Source organism: Remersonia thermophila, chromosome 2, assembly GCF_042764415.1.
Source record: "Remersonia thermophila strain ATCC 22073 chromosome 2, whole genome shotgun sequence".
NCBI lineage: Eukaryota > Fungi > Ascomycota > Sordariomycetes > Sordariales > Chaetomiaceae > Remersonia > Remersonia thermophila.
This window is the reverse complement of record NC_092218.1, coordinates 1,543,324-1,563,795: the sequence shown is the minus strand read 5'-3', so window position 1 is coordinate 1,563,795 and position 20,472 is coordinate 1,543,324. Positions and strand designations below refer to the sequence as shown.

The 20,472-nt window shown below is 57.2% G+C and overlaps 3 protein-coding genes across 3 annotated transcripts; 2 read left to right on the top strand and 1 right to left on the bottom strand.

The window, feature by feature from the left end:
* Window positions 1-496: 496 nt before the first annotated feature.
* On the top strand, window positions 497-4,545 carry VTJ83DRAFT_1882 (uncharacterized protein; the record flags this gene model as incomplete). Its single annotated transcript, XM_071008090.1, has 3 exons — window positions 497-1,141; window positions 1,226-4,355; window positions 4,442-4,545. The coding sequence occupies 3 exons, from the start codon at window positions 497-499 to the stop codon at window positions 4,543-4,545; spliced, it is 3,879 nt and encodes a 1,292-aa protein (XP_070868422.1).
* Window positions 4,546-11,981: 7,436 nt separating this feature from the next.
* Window positions 11,982-13,256, bottom strand: VTJ83DRAFT_1881 (uncharacterized protein; the record flags this gene model as incomplete). The annotated part of the gene is made up of 2 exons (XM_071008089.1): window positions 11,982-12,710; window positions 12,777-13,256. 2 exons carry the CDS (start codon window positions 13,254-13,256, stop codon window positions 11,982-11,984), a joined length of 1,209 nt encoding a protein of 402 aa, XP_070868421.1.
* Window positions 13,257-16,477: 3,221 nt separating this feature from the next.
* VTJ83DRAFT_1880 (uncharacterized protein) lies at window positions 16,478-20,101 on the top strand (the record flags this gene model as incomplete). The annotated part of the gene is made up of 5 exons (XM_071008088.1): window positions 16,478-16,574; window positions 16,668-17,816; window positions 17,870-19,843; window positions 19,916-19,990; window positions 20,067-20,101. The coding sequence occupies 5 exons, from the start codon at window positions 16,478-16,480 to the stop codon at window positions 20,099-20,101; spliced, it is 3,330 nt and encodes a 1,109-aa protein (XP_070868420.1).
* Window positions 20,102-20,472: the final 371 nt, after the last annotated feature.

The following is a 20,472-nucleotide window of genomic DNA, read 5'->3' as shown; positions in this document are numbered from 1 at the left end:
AGCCACTAACCTTAATGAGATTGATCTGCTTTCCCTCGCGACCTCAACACGACGGGAACGCCCTGGAACTGCACGCCAATCCTCAACTTTTGAACTTTCATGCTGGTTGGCTTCCCATCTCAACCCGCCAACGTCCCTCGCTCCTCGCGCCATTTCTCGTCCAGCAACCCGACCGAGGGCCTGCTGCCCACGTTTCTTCATCCATTATTTTACCTTCTTCTTGTTCTTCTTTTCTTTTACCGGCATTATCCCTCACGTCAGCTGCGGCGGCGCAACCCTGCGACAGGAAAACTCTCTGCGACACAGCTGCTGTCGCGTGGACGGCACATGCGCGCGTAGCCCGGCACGAGAACCATCAAATCCCCCCTCCGCGACACGCCAATCCGATCCGGCCAGCATCTCACAAGCCATTGCATGGTGGTCTGCAGCAGCATTGCCGGTGCTAGAGATGATGGTTGGAGAGTGCCGGAAGCGGTAACGGACATCCCTTCTCGCCATGACTCGCCCTTCTGGCGCGAGTTTCGCCGAGTTCTTTCCTGCCGCGCCCCGCGCTGCCAGGGACAGGGCAACAGAACGAGAGAGATCCAGAAACAATCCGCAGGATCCCCCGCCAACCCGGCCGCTGGATTCCTCCGCAGCGTCTTCCGGCCAGGACCATGACACCGTCGCCGACGCTTCATCGCGACCACACGTGAACGGGCCCGGCCACCCCGCGGCCGATGACGCTGAGCTTTTCAACGGAGACATGCTAAACGCCAGCGAGTCGGCCAGCTCTCATACCAGCGCAAGCTCAACCGTCTTCAGCGCATCGGCGCGTCTCGGCGGCCCCAGCGCTGCGAGAAACGCCAATTCCCAGCTCACCCCGCCCACCGCGCATGCGTCCCCATCCGCGTGTCCTCCCACAGCGGCCCTTGGCAATACCGCTCAGTCGACCACTCCTCTCCGCAGCGGCAGATCGCAAGCCCTCATGTCGCCGGTTAACGGTTATGCCAAGCCCACCCCGGCGGTGACCGACCGCGTGCCCGCCTGGGACCAGTCTCGCTCGATCCTTTGCATCAAGCGCATATATGATCCACCCCTCGACACGCTCCCCCGCGCCGACAGGATCAAGGCGAAACCGTTCTACAAAGAGTTTGGATCGGTACGTACACATTACAACCTCGCTCTGGGGGGGGGGGGGGAACGTCATCTGGAGTGTGAACTGCTTGGCTAATACTGCGCATAGAAGAACCAAGATGACGTTCCCCCCTCGGATCCCCGCCTCGCCAAGGGCGGTAGGTTGAACTACATCAACGTCGACTTCCACCTCCCCAAGGCCCGTCTGCGACATGCGCCCTACAACCTCCGGCCGTACAAGTTTGATCCCAAGACATCGTGCGGCCCAGGCCCGCCGACCCAGATCGTCGTCATCGGCTTCAATCCTTTGATCTCCTTCTCCAAGGTGACAGCCGTCTTCGCCTCGTTCGGCGAGATCGCGGAGAGCAGCAACAAGATGCATCCCGAGACCGGCGCCTACCTGGGCTTCGCCACGTTCCGTTACCGGGATTCAAAGCCGACTCGCACCCGCCCGGTCGCCATCAGCGCCGTCGATGCGGCGAAGCGCGCCATTCGTGCCATGAACGGCAACCGGATCGAGGCCAACATGGTCCGCGTCGAGTACGATGCCGAGGGCAAGAAGAGCTCTCGCATGCTGGAAGAAGTGCTGAACAACGAGAAGCAAGAGGCGGCGCGGGCCAACGCAAGCGGGTCCAGGGCTCCCGGCGCACCGAAGCCGAAGGATGCAACAGTCCAGGGTCCGCCTCCGACGGCGCCCAAGGCCCCTGCTGCGCAGCGCGGTGGGCTTGTCAACGTCAAGGGCGTCTGGATGCCGAAGCCTCGATCGGACTCGGTCATAGAAAGCGAGCCCGTGTCAAACCACCTCAAGCACGACCCCTTCATCTTTGTTGCCCACGAGCACGTGCCCGTCATGCACACCACCGTGGCTCACATGAAGCGGCGACTTAAGACGTTCCAATTTGACGACATCCGAGCGGACAGGAGCGGCTACTACATTATTTTCCCAGATTCGAGCTACGGTCGGAACGAAGCCGAACGCTGCTACCGCGCCGCAGACCGTACGGCCTTTTTCACGTACACCATGGTCATGGCTCTCCACCTGCACGGGACCGAGGGCAAGCCGACGCATGCTTCCGATCTCCGGCGGCGGAGCCGCTCGCCACACCGCAGACGGACGGAGGACAGCCGATCGTACCGCGACCACGACCGCGACCACGACCGCGACTACGAGCACGACCGGAGCCACAGGCACGACGAAGACCGGGCCAGGCGCGAAGAGCAAGACCGACGACGCCGCGAGGAGGAGGCGGACCTGGAGGAAGAAAAGAGGCAGAGGGCTAAGAACTTCGACCCCGTGCTGGAGGCCGCGGACGTGGTGCTTCGCGAAATGAAGGAGCAGCTGATCAAGCACATCCGCACCAAGATCGCGGCCCCGGCACTGTTTAATTTCCTGGATCCCGTCAACCACATCGCCAAGCGTCGGAGGCTCAACATCGAGGACCCGCGTGCCAGCGCCAGGCTTCCTCCGATCATGGTGGATGACTACGAGGACAGATCTCCAGTCGGCACTCCCAATTCGCGGGCGGACCCCATAGAGCGGCGGACCGCCCGCCTTGACGTGACGTCGCTGCCTCGCATCCGCAAGGTCAAGAACGCCGGCATCAACACCCGCAAGCACGGCTTCAACGACCCGTTCGCCCGAAATCGCCCGACGACCGGACGCACCGCATTCCGCTCTCTTCACTACCGGCTAAGAAGCGACAGCGATGTCGAATCCGAGGACGAGACCGAAAACAGGACGTCGATCGGCAGGGACACCGAGGAGCCCGAGTCGCGCCCCCGCAGCCGCATGAGCTCGGACGACGAGGCCGACAAGGACGAGGATGGATCCTGGGGCCTTCGCGACGACGACTCCATGACGGAGGCCAGCTTCGCGCTCACGGATGGTTCCACCCTGCCCAAGAAGAGGAAGCTGGATCTGCTCGTAGAGACGGCCCTCAAGCGGCAGAAGACGGACGAGGAGCTGTTTGGTGTAACCATGGATCGCATCGGTGCCGAGCTGCCATCCAGGGAGGAGTCAGAAGACATCGTTCTTCCAGATGCCGGCGTCGCCGAGCAGAAGGAGGAGACGGACAGCTCCCGGCTCCCGACTCCACTGCCACAAGAGGTCAAGACCAAGAAGAAGGCGCCGGCTAAGCCCAAAAGGAAAACCAAAAAGCAGCTGCTCGAGGAGAAGGAGGCTCTCGAGCGACAGCAGCAGGAGGAGAACGCTGAGAAGGAGGCGGCGCAGTCCGCAGAAGCGGACGAGATCAAACCTGCGCAGGAGGAGGAACCGACGGCGAAGCCGACCAAGATCAAGACGGAGAAGCAGGAGCCCAAACCAGAGAAGCCTGAGCTGGACGAGAAGCTGTACCCGCCAGAAAAGGTATCGGTGCTCGAGCTTCCCAAGGACTTTCGCTTCGACGTGGCCGCCCTGGAGGAGCTGGCCCTCGGCCCTCATGACCAGCCAGATCTCGAGAGGCTTCGCAAGAAGTTCGGCCCCAGCGCGCTGGAGGACGCGGAGCTCTGGCTCTGGAGGCGGGACCGGATCCGCGAGCTCAACTCGGCCGACGGGACAGCCAAGAACCCGGTGCGCATCGAGGGTTACTATGTTCCCAACCCCACGGGTTGCGCTCGAACCGAGGGGGTCAAGAAGATCCTCAACTCGGAGAAGTCCAAGTACCTCCCGCACCACCTCAAGGTCAAGAAGGCCCGCGAAGAGCGGCAAGCACAAACCGGCAAGACCGCCAAGGACGCAGCCCTCGCAGCGGCCGAGGCCGCTCGGCTTGCCGCCGAGAGCGCCGTGGCCAAGGGTAACTCGCGCGCCAACCGGGCCAACAACCGGCGGTTCGTGGCGGACCTCAACGACCAGCGCAAGACGCTCGGGCAGGACTCGGACGTGCTGCGCTTCAACCAGCTCAAGAAGCGCAAGAAGCCGGTCAAGTTTGCTCGGTCGGCGATTCATAACTGGGGCCTGTACGCCATGGAGAACATAAACAAGGACGACATGATTATCGAGTATGTCGGCGAGGAGGTGCGGCAGCAGATCGCCGAGCTGCGCGAGCATCGGTACCTCAAGAGCGGGATCGGGAGCAGCTACCTCTTTCGTATTGATGACAACACCGTCATTGACGCGACCAAGAAGGGCGGCATCGCGAGGTTCATCAACCATAGCTGCATGCCCAACTGCACGGCGAAGATCATCAAGGTGGAGGGCAGCAAGCGCATCGTTATCTACGCGCTCAGGGACATCGCGCAGAGTAAGTCAACCTTGCATCTTTTTTTTTTTTTCCTACGCAGGCACCTCGAGATGCAGATCAGCTAACAACGATCCATCGTACCACAGACGAGGAGTTGACGTACGACTACAAGTTTGAGCGCGAGCTTGGCAGCACCGACCGCATTCCATGCCTCTGCGGCACTGCGGCTTGCAAGGGCTTCCTCAACTGAGAGATCCGCACTGCAGTGTGCCGGTCGCTGCCGGCGTCGTCTCCCTTTTTTTCTCTCTGCTGTTTTGCTGCTCCTATCTCACCCCGCCTTCCTCGTCGGGGCTTACACTTGAGTCATGAACCTTCTGTTTCCCTTTTTCCGTGGCTGCGGTCCACTTGATATGGGTTGGAGCATTGGGCTTTTACATAAAAGATGTAGAACGCTGTGGGATGGAGAGTGAAGCCTGGATCAACTTCGATAACGGTGGCGACGATGAACGCCCCGCTGGTGGCATTGCATTTTGTATGAAATAATACCATACCGATGGTGTTGGTGCTTCGAAAGGGCGGAGGTGGCTCGATGCATACGCCCCCATGGGTTTGGGGAATGGAGATCCGTAATGGGCCTCCCGAGCACTATTGATGTGTCCTTGATAGAAATGAAGTTGGGGAGGAAACGATATTCGTACAGTTCCAGGGGGTGAAGATGTTTATGTAGTGTATGTATATGTGAGGGTGATCTCGGATCCAAGAGGCACCCACTCGCTTGGATTCCATCTTACTTCGGACCTGAATTAATACACGAGAGCGGAGACAGCCCTCTTCATCGTTGGACTGGAAACGCAGGTCGCCTGCTGGTCACCGAAGCACCTCCTTTGAGATAAGAAAACCCCTTGGACCATGACATTTCCTTCATAGCCCGGGCAACAAAACGTTTAATCTTTGGCACATGGCCGGGGTACACCTACCCACCTTACACAGAAATGGAGACAACGTTGGTTTTCACAGTGCATTTTGCCTCCCTCCTTACGGAGTGAACATAGCTTAACATCCCGTCCCGCTTGTTCAATACCGGTAGTTTTGTCCTGCTCCGCATCCTTCCCTAGGCTTCGCATTCAACCTGCCGTATGCAAGGTACCCGGCCTCAACCGGTGGGCATCCTCCAACCTACCAGGCGGCACTACCAAGTAGCTATTCTTACCAGCGATTGCAGCAACCCGTCCATGCGTTTCCCCCGAGCCATTGGCGTTAATAACCCATCCCCCCAGATACCTCGGATCGGCAGCTTGTTTTGTTCACGCGAGCGTTCAGCGAATGGCGGCCTTGGCATGGTGAACGGCCGGGACTCACCTTCATCCTGGTCTCGAGGTCTGATGACCAAGCATGGCTCTAGCTGCGTCTGCGGCGAGACCTGGAGCCGGCCGCCCGTTGCCGCTGGAAGGCATGCGTGGGAACGAGGGAGAGCCGCTGGGGCGGGCGGGACAACCACAACCTCCTGGCCATCTTGGAACGGAGCGGCCGCCGGTGTGAGCCCCGCCGGAAGGGGTTCGTGAAACGCCTGGCTGGACGAGGGGAGGCGGAGGAGACTGCTGGCGAGCTTGAACTCGACCCCGTCGGCGGCGGCCACAGCGCTCTTTCCAGACTCCGTGCTGAAAAAGCCGAGGATGGCTTGTTCTGCGGCGAGGTCGGCGATCCCGATAAACCATACCCAGTAGACCGGGGGTTCGGGCAGCTCGGGGGGGTTGAGGGAGGCCAAGCATCCGGTCAGCTTGACGGTGTCCAGGGTGACCGAGAGGCCCGAGGACGACCCGCCTAGCACGCTCGAGATGAAGGAGCTGAACTCACGGCCGTGTTCACGGACTTGTTGGTGGAAGAGCTCCTGGATCCTGGCATCGGATGGAGACGGCATGTTCCTTGGGTTGCTGCTCTGCTTTCAGGCTTCAGGCACGCAGAAAAAGGAGAGGCTTTCTGGGAAGTGCATACAGATACGATTGGAGGTGAGGATGAAGGCCTGGCAGTTGGAGCAGGAGAGTCTGATTCAATGACACAAGTCTGACGTTGCATCTGTGCCGCAGACATGCTCACACCAACGTTGGACCAACTGCCCTTGACAACGTCAAGGGTGTCTGGACGCTGGTGACATTTGCGGGCCATGGCAAAACTGCACAGATACAATGGGCGCACTTGTCGTGTAGCATCATGGACAAAAAGCAAAAAAAAGGAAAAAAAAGAAAAGAAAAAAAGAAAAAAAGGATTTACTTTTCATACGACGTTCGCCTGTAGCTTTCTTGCAACTTATCTTCTTTCAAAGTATCCATCTAGAATCTTACCATGGCGTTAGACCCCCGAAGAACGCAGCTCTGTGAGTGATCATTTTGCCCGAGACTTGCGATCAAAAGGGGACATCTCTATCTCATTGTGCCCAGGTGTTCCCCACATCGAGTGTACTCCGATAGCTGGGCGCTTCTTGGGTCCTACCAAGATCATCTACTCAACTCATCAGGCACGGGAGAGATAAGACAGTGTCCAAGGGGTTTGGGTGGGCCTGGTCCAAGGGAAAGGAAGCAACCGGAAGTTACCAGGCTACCTAGACGTTTGGCGGCAAAGTTGTCACATGGTAGAGATGCGTAATAGTCGCTGGAGTACATAGGCCTTGTGAAAGCACCTGTGATGCGCAGAGGAGTTGGTGGGACAAGTTGCAGCAGGGGCGCAAGCGGCTCGGAGCAGCTTGGCATCCGACGGGCAGGACAGCACATGATCTTCTTTCCTGTGGAAGTCGTATTGCTACCAACATCTTCACGGAGATTCATTCCGAGAAGCCGTCTCCGTTGGCGTGAGTTGCGGCACGTTAACAACATCGGCTCAGGAGGCGCAATGGCGGCACAGGACAAACTACCTTAGCCGCGACTCTCCACTTGGTCTTGGAGACATATACCGGCTAGTGAAGCAATTAAGTACACCGAACGAGCCTTGACAAGCACGGTTTCTTTTGAGAACTCCCCAAGTTAGGAAAAGGGAACGGCAATGCCATGCCTAAGGATATCATGGGATGTTATTAAGGGAGCCATAAACTGTTCGTCAAAATGCCAGCGTCCACTGTTTGTGGTAGAGGGTAGGCACCCTCTATTGTCTTCTTCCAAGATCCTCATGAAAACAGGCTCCACCGTAGGATTCGAAGAATCTACTACACCTAGCCATGTCTCGGGTAATACGGACCTCATCTGATGTGTCTGACCGCGCACTGGCCTTGAGAGCTGGCAGTACGGCATGCCCGGGTGGCAAGGAGACCTGCTTCGGTCGCAAACTGAGCCCCCCAACCATCTAACCACGCTCCAGAGGGCTGCCCGACTTGTTTCAGGAATGCTCTTAGATTGTAGTTAGACGAATGTTAGACTGCATTTTTGGATTGATATCGGAGTGGGTAATTATTGCCAAACTCTTGCTTCTTGCGTCAATGTTTGCTACGGGGAGCTTCAAGTGATCTCAACGACCGCAACATTTATTTTACACTTTGAAACGTTTGAGTGGCAGGCCGTGAATAAGGGGAGAGTTACCAAGTAATGTTTGAGCAATTGTAGAGTCGATACAAACTATCACAGAGATTTAGGATACCATTCTGTTGAATCGGCATCTAATACTTTGAGATGGGCTGCGGCGAAGCTTAACTCAGAGTTGCCATGCTTCGTCGTCTGCTGTGAAAAGGATGTTCTTTATGTCATTCAACACCACGTGTCCCTGTCCCAGGGACCAAAAAAAAAGAAGAGACAACGAAAAGAAAAAAGAAAAAAAACAACAGTTCTCATGACATTCGCTTTAGAGGGTTTAAATATTACTGAAAAGACCTCTTGCGCTGTGTAGCTTTGGTTGTACAGCCGGTCATATATGAATGGGGCTACAGGATCGGTGGCATATATATTCCCCATTGAATAACATTCTGCTAACTTGTGCTGATTTATTTTTCGTCCTTCCATCATGCAGGACACGTTTTGAGGATCAAGAACCTCTTCACAAGACATCGCTCGACTGTCTCATTTTTTTGGTTGATCTCGGCCTTTTTTACCAGTGACCTTAGGGACCGAGACGCACATTATCCTCGTGACACAAGAGCAGCCCCGGGCCTCTGACGTATGAAATCCACAGCAACACCATTTGGAAGTGTCAAACACTACATGGATGAAATCCTGGCAGAAAACGCCACAGAAACTCGCACCCACGTCTGGCGCCGCTGTTGGGATTGGAACCGGTAAGGCACAGCATCCGAGGCTACCGGCCACTTTAGGGTTGGTTAACTTTTACAATAGGCCCTTGGCCATTAGAACCGCCGACCCGAGTTCGGTTCCTTCGGAACCTTTTCTGAAACTCTCGCGAGTTCGTGACCATGGTCTCTCACGAACCTGGATGCTGCCCAGACAGGCCATTCAGACCTGAAGCATCCTCCGACCCATCCATCATCCCACATGGAAGCGCAGTTTTGAGGTGCAGATTCGAATGCTTGAGACTACGTTTCACCACGGGGCATGGGGCCGCAACCGCTGGTGCCGAAAGGTCCCTTGGTATGCGGCCTTGCCCAACAACAGGGTGTGTGAGAGAGGAAGCATGGAACCGCGATCAGACTATGAGTATGAACTCAAAGGTGAGCATGCGGCTATTAAAAAGACAACAATGTCGCCTCATAAGCAATCATCCGACTTCCTCCCAAGCCTTTACTTTAGCAATCCACCTCTCAACCCGACGTCTTTCTTAGCATCTTTTCTCCAAAACCTTTCTACCGAACTATTGGACTTGGACCGCTGTCCAAAAGCTCGCTGACCCGTCAAGTCCCAAAAGTCCTACAACAAGTGATACTTGCGACCATGCCGTATATTGAGGATTCCGGATCCAACTCCGGCAACAACCACAGCAACAGTACTGCTACTTCCACCACTGCTGTTACGTACAACAATCCCAGAAGGAGTAACCCAAGCAATTCGGCTGCTCGATCTTCCATGTTTCACCGGACTGATCCAGGCTTCGGGAGCCACCCGATTAATAGCGGAAACGGGGGAAACCATGGAGCGAACGGTGCAAATGGCGCCAATGGTACACACCACACAAACAGGTCTGGATGATCGGGGCCTGTCTGGAGAGGATGACCTTCCGGAGAACGACGCAGAACGTCGTATTCCCAAGAGGAACATATATGCTCATGTACCGAGGGCTGGCACCGACGACAACCGTGTATTAGTTCATCAGGGAAGATAGCAAATTTCGTTGTTCTACTTCTTGCTTCAAGGGAGGAATCGGCCAGGTCACAACAGATGCTGCGTACATGTTCCAGGGTGACAAGAAATGTGACATGGCAAATAACCCCCCCGCGCGCTCTCCCAACAGCCCTGCTCACATGGTCATCGGAACCCTCCGCAAAACCTGCAGCCGCGCAGGGTCGGTACGTGAACGTTCGCTCAACGATTCCCGCTTTCCAGCCCATGATTGGAGCCATTTACCGGTCGACACGCAGCTTAACTGGGCAATCTTGCAGTCATTGGCCGTGCCTGCAATTAACTAGCGTGCCATGCACCAAGAGATGAGCTGAATAACTAACGTAAGCTCGGCGCTGAGCAGGCACTCATACAAGGGGGGCGAAGTTGGTACGGTTAGTTATTAACACCAATGTTAGCGCGAGGCTGAGCTGGGTCGTTCCGCTGCTAATTAGTAGTTAACTATTAATAGTGGCTCTGACCTTGGCGTGGAGCTACCAAAGGAGGCAGCCAAAAGCTGAAGGGCTGTTCATAACTATACCGTTGCTCACGGGCTTTGTTCTAGTTATTCACTTACCTAGGTACATTAGGTATATCTCCGCCGGCCTACGACAGTCGTCCATGGGTGGCATGATGCCCGAGCGGTCGCCTCCGGAGACCTGGAGCCTATGTTCCCCCCTTTAATCATTGATGTGGCGACTGCCGTTGACGAGAACCGGTCTTGCTGTCACAGACGGCATTCTTTACAAGTCTCCCTACCTCGAGAGCTGTCATGTAATTAGTCAGACCAATTGTTCTAAAGCCTGCTGACCTGAGCGGGGCGACGCCACCGAGTAGAACCGGCTTTGAACATGGTGTCATGGTTCAGACATTGAGAGTAATTAATTAATAGAGAGATCTGGCCGTCACTATCTGGGATGGAATCATCCGGTAACTTTAGGACAAGTCCAAGACAGTTCCTTTTCATTATGTATCGAGAGAAGGCAGGTCTTATAGCAAAACAAAAGTAGCATTTGAACTCCCCCAGATGGTATCACTGTTTCCTAGAATTCCCGTCCATCATGCATCTAGATCATCATCTTGAAGCTGATCCCCCACACTCTAGCCAACCTCCTTGTAGGCCACCTCATGCTGTTCCCACGGCAAAGGGCCCGTGTTCAATGATCTCTGCCCGACCTTGAGCTGGACAGACGCCCAGGAACCATGAGCTTCCCCTTCCTCGTCCTTCCTCCGCCGCAACCAAATCCATCTCCCACTTCACAAGTCGATAGGCACGCGTGTCTTGGCACTGGTGGTCCACGAGCGGCTGCGGCTGACCAAGGGCAGGGTGCGCTGGATGATGCGGATGACGGAGCGCGAGAGGCTGTGCTTCAGCGGTATTGTTTGAAACATTGCGTGGACCTTTCAGCAGCGTTCTTTTGTGCTTGGCGGCGGGACAAATGAAGGCGCAATCATCGAGCCGGCGATGGTCCTCTTCGTTTGGGGCCGTTGAAGACGTTTTGAAAGTATAATGGGCAGAGCCAGCTGAACCACGGTGGAGTGGAAGAACAAAAAAGAGAAGACGAAGAGAAACCTCAGGCGCACAACCTGCTGAGCACACCTGCTCGACAACGCACCGACATGACGATTCGCCTTCGCAGAAGCACAAGTACTAGAGAAAGGCCTGGGACCTCATGCGTGGGCAACGGGTTCATGACGGGGTTGATATACGTTCGTCGTATACACTACTGATGTTCCAAGATCACTGCCGCGCCGCCGCCGTTGGTCCCAGGACGTCTTCGCCTGTTGTTGTGGGCGGGCGTTGCAGCGACCACCACCCGCCGCGCCGTTCGAACTCACCACCACCATCTAGGCTCCTTATGGCACGAAACACCGAGCAACCCACGTGGAGTGACGGAGAGCAGCGGTGTTGCAAACTCCATTTTCCAATCCTCCATGTGGCGTTTTAGATATTTTCATCCTGGCGTTTGGAATTGTCTGAGGAAACTGTGCCACATCGACTTATTCCGTCAAAGTCTGGTAATAGAGTGTCATCGAAGGTTCTGATGGGGGGTGGCAGCTGTGCCACAAGCTGTCAAGGTGCTTCGTTGGAAAGATTTGGCACACCTGACGCCGCGCCGTGCCTCTCCCGGGCCTTGAATGTGTGTGTACATCAATAACGAGTGTTTTGCCCTATGCGAAAATACCAAAACTGTACTGGTATGATATTGTAGATGGGCTAGCATCCCTAAAATAATATGCCTCTGGGCAGCCTCCAACCTATCCAGCACAGGCTGCCCAAGGCTGGGGTATCATTAATATAATTACATGCTATTGCAATGCTGCTATCCGAGCAGGAAACCATAAACGCCATACCCAAACCCAGAACGCCATAGGCCAAGCCAAGCCAAACCAAAACCGCCGCAAATATTACACTGTCAGAGCCACAGAGTCATGCAAGTCACACCACGATCGAGTCTGCCGGCCCGCCGGTCCCCGTGTACCCGCGCATGGTCCGGCAGTCGAGGTAGTTGTTCTCGATGAAAGGCGTGGCGATCTGCACACCATAGACGTCGGTCCACTCGTGCACGTCATCATCCTGTCTGCCAACCGCGGTAAGCACCGCCTGCTGTCCTCCTTTCAGTCCGTACGAGCCCATATTTTCCTGGCTGGATGGGTGGCCGACGAAAGGAAACGCCCTCGCCCTGACCCGTCCGCGCACCGCCACGGGTGCGTACTTGCCCGTCGACATGGTGGTGTTAAAAAGCCGAATCATGTTGTCACACGTCGAGGCATTGGCAAAGGTGGGCTGGTTGGTGATGTTCTTAAAGAACTCGAGCGGGTAAGGGGTGGTGAGGTGAAGGGCGGCGGCGCCGGTGGCGAGGGTGTGCATTTCAAGCTCGATGAACTCCGCGGGAGACGGCATTCCGGCCGCCTTTGTAGCTGGAGTTGACGACGGCGGGGATGCTAAACCTTGCGTTGTGCCCCGGAAGTAGGTGGCGCCGCTCGGCAGCCGCCGGTAGGCATCGCAGGGCGGATCGTAAGAGGCGGGCGAGACGATGGTGCCGTAGGCGCGGGATCCCTCGAGGGCGATGTCATGGCCCGCGGTGATCAGCTGGGCCGGGGCCCAGCGGAAGGAGGAGTAGCCGTCGCCGGTAAGGTCTATAAAGGGAAACTCGAAGCCGACGCGCTAATGGCGGAGTTAGCAAGCTTCATTTCTCATTTCGAGGGGTTGCAGCTCAGCAAGAATACTCACCGAAAAGTCGTCCAGAGTGATCCCATAAGCGCGTAACTGAACATCATGATCATGAGCCGCCTGCAACATGACCGGGTACATGCCCTCGGGGAAGTCGGGAAGGAGAGCACGGTAGGCGTGCTCCAGGATGCTCCACTGAGACGGAATGAGGCGGCGAGCAGTCTCGAGAGGGATGGGGATGATGGCCAGGGTGGCGTTGAGCACACCTGTGGCGTTGTTGGGAAACCGTTCGGCCAGAGGATTGTGCAGGTCGTGGGTCGTCGTGCAGAGGTTCGTGGTCGCCGTCGCTGTCGTCGTCGGCTCGCCCCCGTCCAGGAGGAAGGGAAACAAGACGAGGACGGCGAGGGCCATGAGGTGCAGGACGGACCACTGGAGGGCCATGGTGGACCACCGCTTCTGGCTCGCAGACACCCAGCGGAGTCCCAACTCGACAAGTCGGGGCGCCGTGAGAGAGGGAGAGCGCGGCATGCTGAGCGGCATATTGGGCGGTGATGAGAGGTAGTAAATGGAGGGGAGAAGGGGGAACCGGGGCCAGGGGATGATGGCGGAGCGGACGCAAGGGAACGATCCCGCTAATCACCCGCGCCGAGCTCAAGGAGGCTAGAGTTCAACAGGTAATAATGAAAGAATCATAGCATTCGGCGATTTTCACAAGAGCAGGAGGGATGGAAGGAAGCAAGAAAGGGACCAAGACAAACGAGGGAAAGGCCGGCGAGTTTGGGACGCCATGATGAGGGCCTTTTGAACCAACCTTGATGTTTTGACGCAGGGATCTTGATCACCGTCCGGAAGACGGAAGACGGAGAGCGACCGGCAAGTGTTACATCGGCGAGCTCCAGACGAAGCAATGACAGATGGAGGCTTGCCAAACGGCACCGCGGGTTGCCGGCGGAGCCAGCGACTCGACATGTTTCGGATGCGAGACGGGTCGTGTCCCTGCGACCCATGCTGTCCTCGCTTCCCCTTGTCAGCCCTGGACCGGAGTTCCGCGACCCGGGGAGCGGCACCGGCCCCACCCAACACGTACCACGGAGCATGGCCTGGGCTCCATCCGTTGAAGAAGACGGTCCGCGGGACGAGGACAGCGGGCGCGGGAAGGCCAGTTCCCGAACCGTTCGAGTCAATTGGCCATTCAAAGCCATGGTTAAGACGCGATCATGCGCGCGGTTCTCATAGACGCGCGCGGTCAGACGCAAGCGGGCCTGGCCTTGAAGGGTTTGGCGTCCATGTTTCAGCCCCGGATGTTCGAGGTTCCGGTGATAGATTCGCGGCGCCAGCCAATTGCTGTCTGGGAAGGTCGCCGAGCCGAGATGGCTTCTATTGAACCTCAAAGGAACATCAACAAAGGTCCAGACGGATGCTGGCGCGCAGCTGGTCGAACGAAGCCGGCGGAATGATGAATTATCGATCGACTTCATCATCTCATGTTTGGGACATAACATCGTCGGATCGTTTTCGCTGCTGATGCTCGCCAAGGCTAGAACATCCATGGATTGGTCCCCCTCATCTTCATGACCTCTGCATCGGAGGAAATAAAATGAAGCTTATCTCCTCTTTTGCTCGTCAAGAAGACCGTCAACCGGGTGGTCGTGAAATACTGAGAGACTTCGAGACAGTTGCACAGAAGCCTGGCCCCTGCCGATCGTTTTTGAAGGGGGAGGGAAGGGATTGTACTGTCTACTGTGTAAGGGAAGAAGAGTGTTTCATCAGCCGGAAGAGTGAAGGAAGAGTGGCATGTGCTCTTCCCAACCCTAACCCTACAGTTGAAGGGTTGACCAGGGGCAATGGTGAGCCACAAAGCCACTTGACGCCGTGGCTTGAACTGCGCAGCACCATCAACGTCATTCGAGGATTGGTGAAAGGTATCTTAGGCATGAGGGACTCTGACATGCCCGACACACCCTACCTGCCTGACCTATCTCTGACACCTCGGAGACGGCTGTTGGCTCATTTACCCAGGTAGTCAATCCAATGTCTCTTCTCCACATCACCAGAGGGACTTGTAGTTGCCGTCTAGCCCGATGTGTAGAGCAAGCGTGCCGCCTGATTTGGAGTCCCAAGTCTTGCTCCAGTACTGGAAGCGATGGCCTGCAGCCATCGATGGGGAAAGCAGACGTATTGCAGAGGAACCACGTAGATCAGGTGCAACAGACACCGAATCTGTAGTAAGCAGGGTTGGACCACCAACTTCTTGTATCCATTTGGACAAGGTATCGCTTGAAAGGATCTGCTGCATACCGCAGGAACTTTCGGCTGAGCGGAATGCATCGCTTTACTGCACCGTTCTATTATGTTGGCTAAAGACACGAGGAAACGGATAAACGCGCAACAAAGCGAGGCCTCGTCAACGGCGAGGTACCTACACCGTAACTACCTAGGTACCTATGTAGAAGCCTTGGCATCGAAACAGAAACATGGACCCGCAGAATTAGCGGTAGCACGATGGGATGTAGCGCCGTCTTTGATTGTGGCCACAGCCGGTGGTGAGCTTCCTAGATGCGTCTCGGAAGCCGGTCAGCACCAAGCAGCTCGAAAGAGATCATTCACTGGGCCCCAAAACATTCAGGCGAATATAAGTGGTGCGCACAAAGCCGGCCAAACGCGGAAGACGGCGAGGACAGACGGGTCTCGGGAGAAGCTTGATGTTGTGTAACACCAGACGCACGCAGTATTCGCTCTAAGGCAGTTACAGGCAGGCACCGAGGGGTTGAATGATTGTGTTGGAGCACGATATTTCCCGCAGGATTACATTATTCAAACACGGCCGGAGGAAAAGCATATGCCATGAAGCGGCTTTGTGCTCTTCATCCCTCGAAGTGAAGTGTCTGTGTCTCACAGGTACATACCCCCCGCACCCTTTTGGACATGTGAAGTCGAGGTGGACCTGTCAGCGTCACCAAGGATCTACTAGTAACGAGTGAGCGTCTCCACCTCACCGGAACGGGCAGTCCATCGTTAGGTGGTCCCCGAACCATGCCCCCCCACCCCCGCATTTGGACCCACCAGGCGCTGGATGGGTTCCATGCACCTTGCGCTCAGGTCTTGGCATCCGGGCCGCTGCACTTGGTGACCTCATTCTCTCTGATGTGATTTCCGCAACCACGCATCCTTGGGTCGGATGTTGTAGGGGGGGCCCAATGCTGATGGTTCGTACGACATTACTCCCGAACGACGTGAATGTGCAGCATTGAGACGACCCGACATGGGAGACCCCCGCACGGGAACGGGGATGAGCGGGCCCGGGTAAGAGAGAGCGGATGGTTCATTCCATCTACGGCAGCGACAGCGCAAGATGGCAGAACCAACACAGTGTCTATGAAGTATGCGGGACAGAGAAACGAAGCCGACCCTTCTACCAGCAACTCCTCGGTCAGCCACAGCTGCAGTTCTCCAACACTACCCACCCACCTACCTCCTCCTCAACCTGTGTCTTCCTGCAGCTCTCTCCAACTCACTCAACAGCGTCAACGCCGGCCAATGAGTTGACGGGTTTCCCGCCGCGGATGTTGTACACCACCCAGACACCGTGACTCGCATAGCGCAAACAAACGTCGGTTTTCGACAGACTCGTCGCTTATCCTGCTTTTCTTGATCCCCCAGGCCCAGGGCCTGCCTCTCGTTCTTCTTACGCCCAGAAAACACCTCATGGTTCCATCTTCCTAAATGTCCTTCGCGCGCTTCGGCGCTTGCTGCTCGCCATCATGTCACGTTCTCTTCTTCGCCCAGCACTGGCTGGCGATGCCCATCGCGCCCTGATATCTAGGTTTCCAGCGTTGTCGCCCACGGGAGGCCCTTTCGGTAAGTCCTTGGAACGGACCGCATTGCTTTCGTCGTTCCCGGAAGGATATGGAACCGAGTCTAACTCCCTCCTTCTTGACCCCATGGTCCCAGCTGGCATCATTGTCCCCTGCCAGCGAGCCTGGCATGCCTCGCAGCAGCAGCGCAGAAGCCCGACCCCGTCGAGCTGTCTCGCTCTGGCTTTACCTCGGGACCGCGCTCTGCAGCCGGTCCGCTACGCCTCGGTCCTGTCGGCTATCCCGCCCCACCCCGGACCGGCTGCCTTCTCCACCGACGCAACTCCCGACACGGCTCCGTATGCTCAGCTGTCGGTTGGCGTGCCCCTGGAAACGTACCCGAGCGAGCGCCGCGTCGCCGTCACGCCCCAGAACGTCGCTCTCTTGCTCAAGAAGGGGTTCGGCAAGGTCATTGTAGAAAGGGGCGCCGGCGCCGAAGCAGGCTTTCTGGATGATGCCTATGCCGCGGCTGGTGCCACCCTGGTCGACGACGCCGCAGCTGTCTGGAGCGGGGCCGACATTGTTCTCAAGGTGCGCGGGCCCAGCGCCGCAGAGGCCGGCAGGGCTCGCGAGGGCCAGACCATCATCAGCTTCCTCCAGCCGGCCCAGAACAAGTCCCTGGTGGAAGCCCTCGCTGCCCGCAAGGCCACCGTATTCGCCATGGACATGATACCCCGCATCTCACGCGCCCAGGTCTTTGATGCCCTGAGCAGCATGGCCAACATTGCCGGCTACAAGGCAGTCCTGGAGGCTTCCAACATCTTTGGTCGGTTCCTGACGGGCCAGGTTACGGCTGCTGGCAAGATTCCGCCGGGGAAAGTTCTTGTGATTGGAGCTGGCGTCGCTGGTCTGAGCGCCATCGCCACGGCACGGAGGCTCGGTGCTATCGTGCGTGGCTTCGATACGCGTTCGGCCGCCCGCGAGCAGGTCCAGTCACTTGGCGCCGAGTTCATCGAGGTGGACATCAAAGAGGAAGGCGATGGCGCCGGCGGCTATGCCAAGGAGATGTCCAAGGAGTTTATCGAGGCCGAGATGAAACTCTTTACCGAGCAGGCAAGGGAGGTGGACATCATCATCACCACCGCATTGATCCCCGGAAGGCCTGCTCCAAAGCTCATTACCACCTCCATGGTGGAGATCATGAAGCCCGGTTCCGTGATTGTCGATCTTGCCGCCGAGGCTGGCGGTAACTGCGAGAAGACGCAGCCTGGGAAAATGATCACGCATAAGGACGTCAAGATCATTGGTGAGCGAATGCCAGCGCCGAGCTTGGCCACGGGGTGAAGCTGACATTTTCAGGCTACACCGATCTGCCGTCGAGGCTTCCTACGCAGTCCTCCACGTTGTACTCGAACAATATCACCAAGTTCCTGCTGTCTATGGCACCCAAGGAAAGAGAGTACGGTGTGGACTTGAGCGATGAGGTTGTCCGTGGCGCGATTGTCACGCACAACGGCCAGATTCTCCCGCCCGCTCCCCGGCCGGCCCCGCCGCCTCCCCCTCCCGCGCCGGCGGCCACCAAAGAAGCTGAGGTGGTTGCCTTGACGCCGTTCCAGAAAGTCACGCGAGAGGTTGCCCTCGTCTCCGGCGGCATGGGTACAGCCCTCGCTCTGGGCAAGTTCACCGGCCCGCTGTTCATGTCCAACGCCTTCACCTTCTCCCTGGCCTCTCTGATTGGGTACCGCGTCGTCTGGGGCGTGACTCCCGCCCTGCACTCGCCGCTGATGAGTGTCACAAACGCCATCTCCGGTATGGTGGGTGTCGGCGGCCTGTTCATCCTGGGCGGTGGCTACCTCCCGGAGACGATTCCGCAGTTGTTCGGTGCCGCCTCGGTCCTCCTAGCATTTGTCAACATCTCAGGAGGCTTCGTCATCACGAAGCGCATGCTTGACATGTTCCGCCGCCCAACGGATCCGCCCGAGTACCCCTGGATGTACGCGATTCCCGGTGTCCTGTTTGGCGGCGGCTTCATCGCGGCCGCATCCACCGGCGCCGCCGGCCTCGTCCAGGCTGGGTATCTCGTTAGCTCGCTGCTCTGCATCTCATCCCTTTCTGGCCTGGCCTCGCAAGCTACGGCTCGCATGGGCAACATGTTAGGCATGCTCGGCGTTGGGTCCGGCGTGCTCGCGTCCCTGCTTGCTGTTGGGTTTTCCCCCGAGGTCCTCGCACAGTTCGGAGGCTTGGCTGCCATTGGAAGCATTCTGGGCTTCCTGATCGGCAAGCGGATCACGCCTACCGACCTTCCCCAGACGGTGGCCGCGCTCCACTCCGTCGTTGGACTGGCTGCTGTCCTGACCAGCATCGGCAGCGTCATGGCAGACATCGATCACGCGTCAGTTCTTCACCTTGTGTCAGCCTACCTCGGTGTGCTCATCGGTGGCATCACCTTCACCGGCTCCATTGTGGCCTTCCTCAAGCTCGCCGGCAAGATGTCCTCCAAGCCGCTGCTCCTGCCGGGTCGGCACGCCATCAACTCAGGCTTGCTGGCTACGAATGCGGCCACCATGGGCGCCTTCCTCACGATGGCGCCGGGTTCCCCGCTCATTGCCGCAGGCGCCCTGGCCGCCAACACCGCCCTGTCCTTCATCAAGGGCTACACCACCACCGCCGCCATCGGCGGTGCCGACATGCCCGTCGTCATTACCGTCCTCAACGCATACAGCGGCTTCGCCCTCGTTGCCGAGGGCTTTATGCTCGACAACCCGTTGCTCACCACCGTGGGGGCGCTCATAGGCGTCTCAGGCTCGATTCTGTCATACATCATGTGCGTCGCCATGAATCGCTCGCTCGTCAACGTCCTCTTCGGCGGCATCGCGGGCCCTGCTCAAACCGACTACAAGATTGAGGGCTCGGTGACGCAGACCAACATTGATGAAACCGCTGATGTCCTCACCAACGCCGAGTCCGTCATCATTGTGGTTGGCTACGGCATGGCGGTGGCGAAAGCGCAGTACGCCATTTCGGACATCACGCGCATGTTGCGCTCGAAAGGAATCAACGTCCGGTTTGCGATCCACCCCGTTGCCGGTCGCATGCCAGGCCAGTGCAACGTGCTGCTGGCCGAGGCGAGCGTGCCGTATGATATTGTGCTGGAGATGGATGAGATCAACGACGACTTTGCGGGCACGGACGTCACGTTGGTGATTGGCGCGAATGATACGGTGAATCCGATCGCGCTGGAACCCGGTAGCCCGATCGCGGGCATGCCGGTGTTGCATGCGTGGAAGAGCAAACAGGTGGTGGTGATGAAGAGGAGTTTGGCGAGCGGCTATGGTGCGTTTTCTTCCGTTCTGGTGACACGTTGCTGGCTGTGAGAGGGAAGACGATGCTGACATGAAAACGTAGCGGACGTTCCGAACCCCATGTTCTACATGCCGGGAACGAGGATGTTGTTTGGCGATGCCAGAGTTAGCACCGAGGGTACGTCATCTTCGAGCTCCCACATTGTATGCTGCTGATAGAGCGGATTGCTGACCGGGATCTTTGTTGCACACAGCTCTCAAAGCCGCCATCGAGGCTCGGCTCAAATAAGTGATTGTAACGAGGCATGAGACGTAAGGCACATATAGGCACGATAGGTGTCTATGAAATGCATGTAGCGAGAGGAGAGGGAGGAGCAATTCTCTTGTCCTGTCACATTTTGTCTCGCCCGTATTTCCGCCTTCTGTCGCCTGCCTGACTTGCTGCCAGTGGAGCTCCTTGCACTAGAAACTCGGGGTACCTTAGGTGGTTTGGCGTGTTGGTTTCCAGCCAGATTTTGCCTGTATCTTGCCATTTTTTTTATCTTGGAAGGAAGGGCGAATGCGTTGCTGATCCTGGCAGGCTGGTAGAGGTTGCTGTATTTCATTGTCTTTTTCTTGGCCTTGACTGTTGGCTTCCCAAAGCATGCTTGGGAGGGTCGC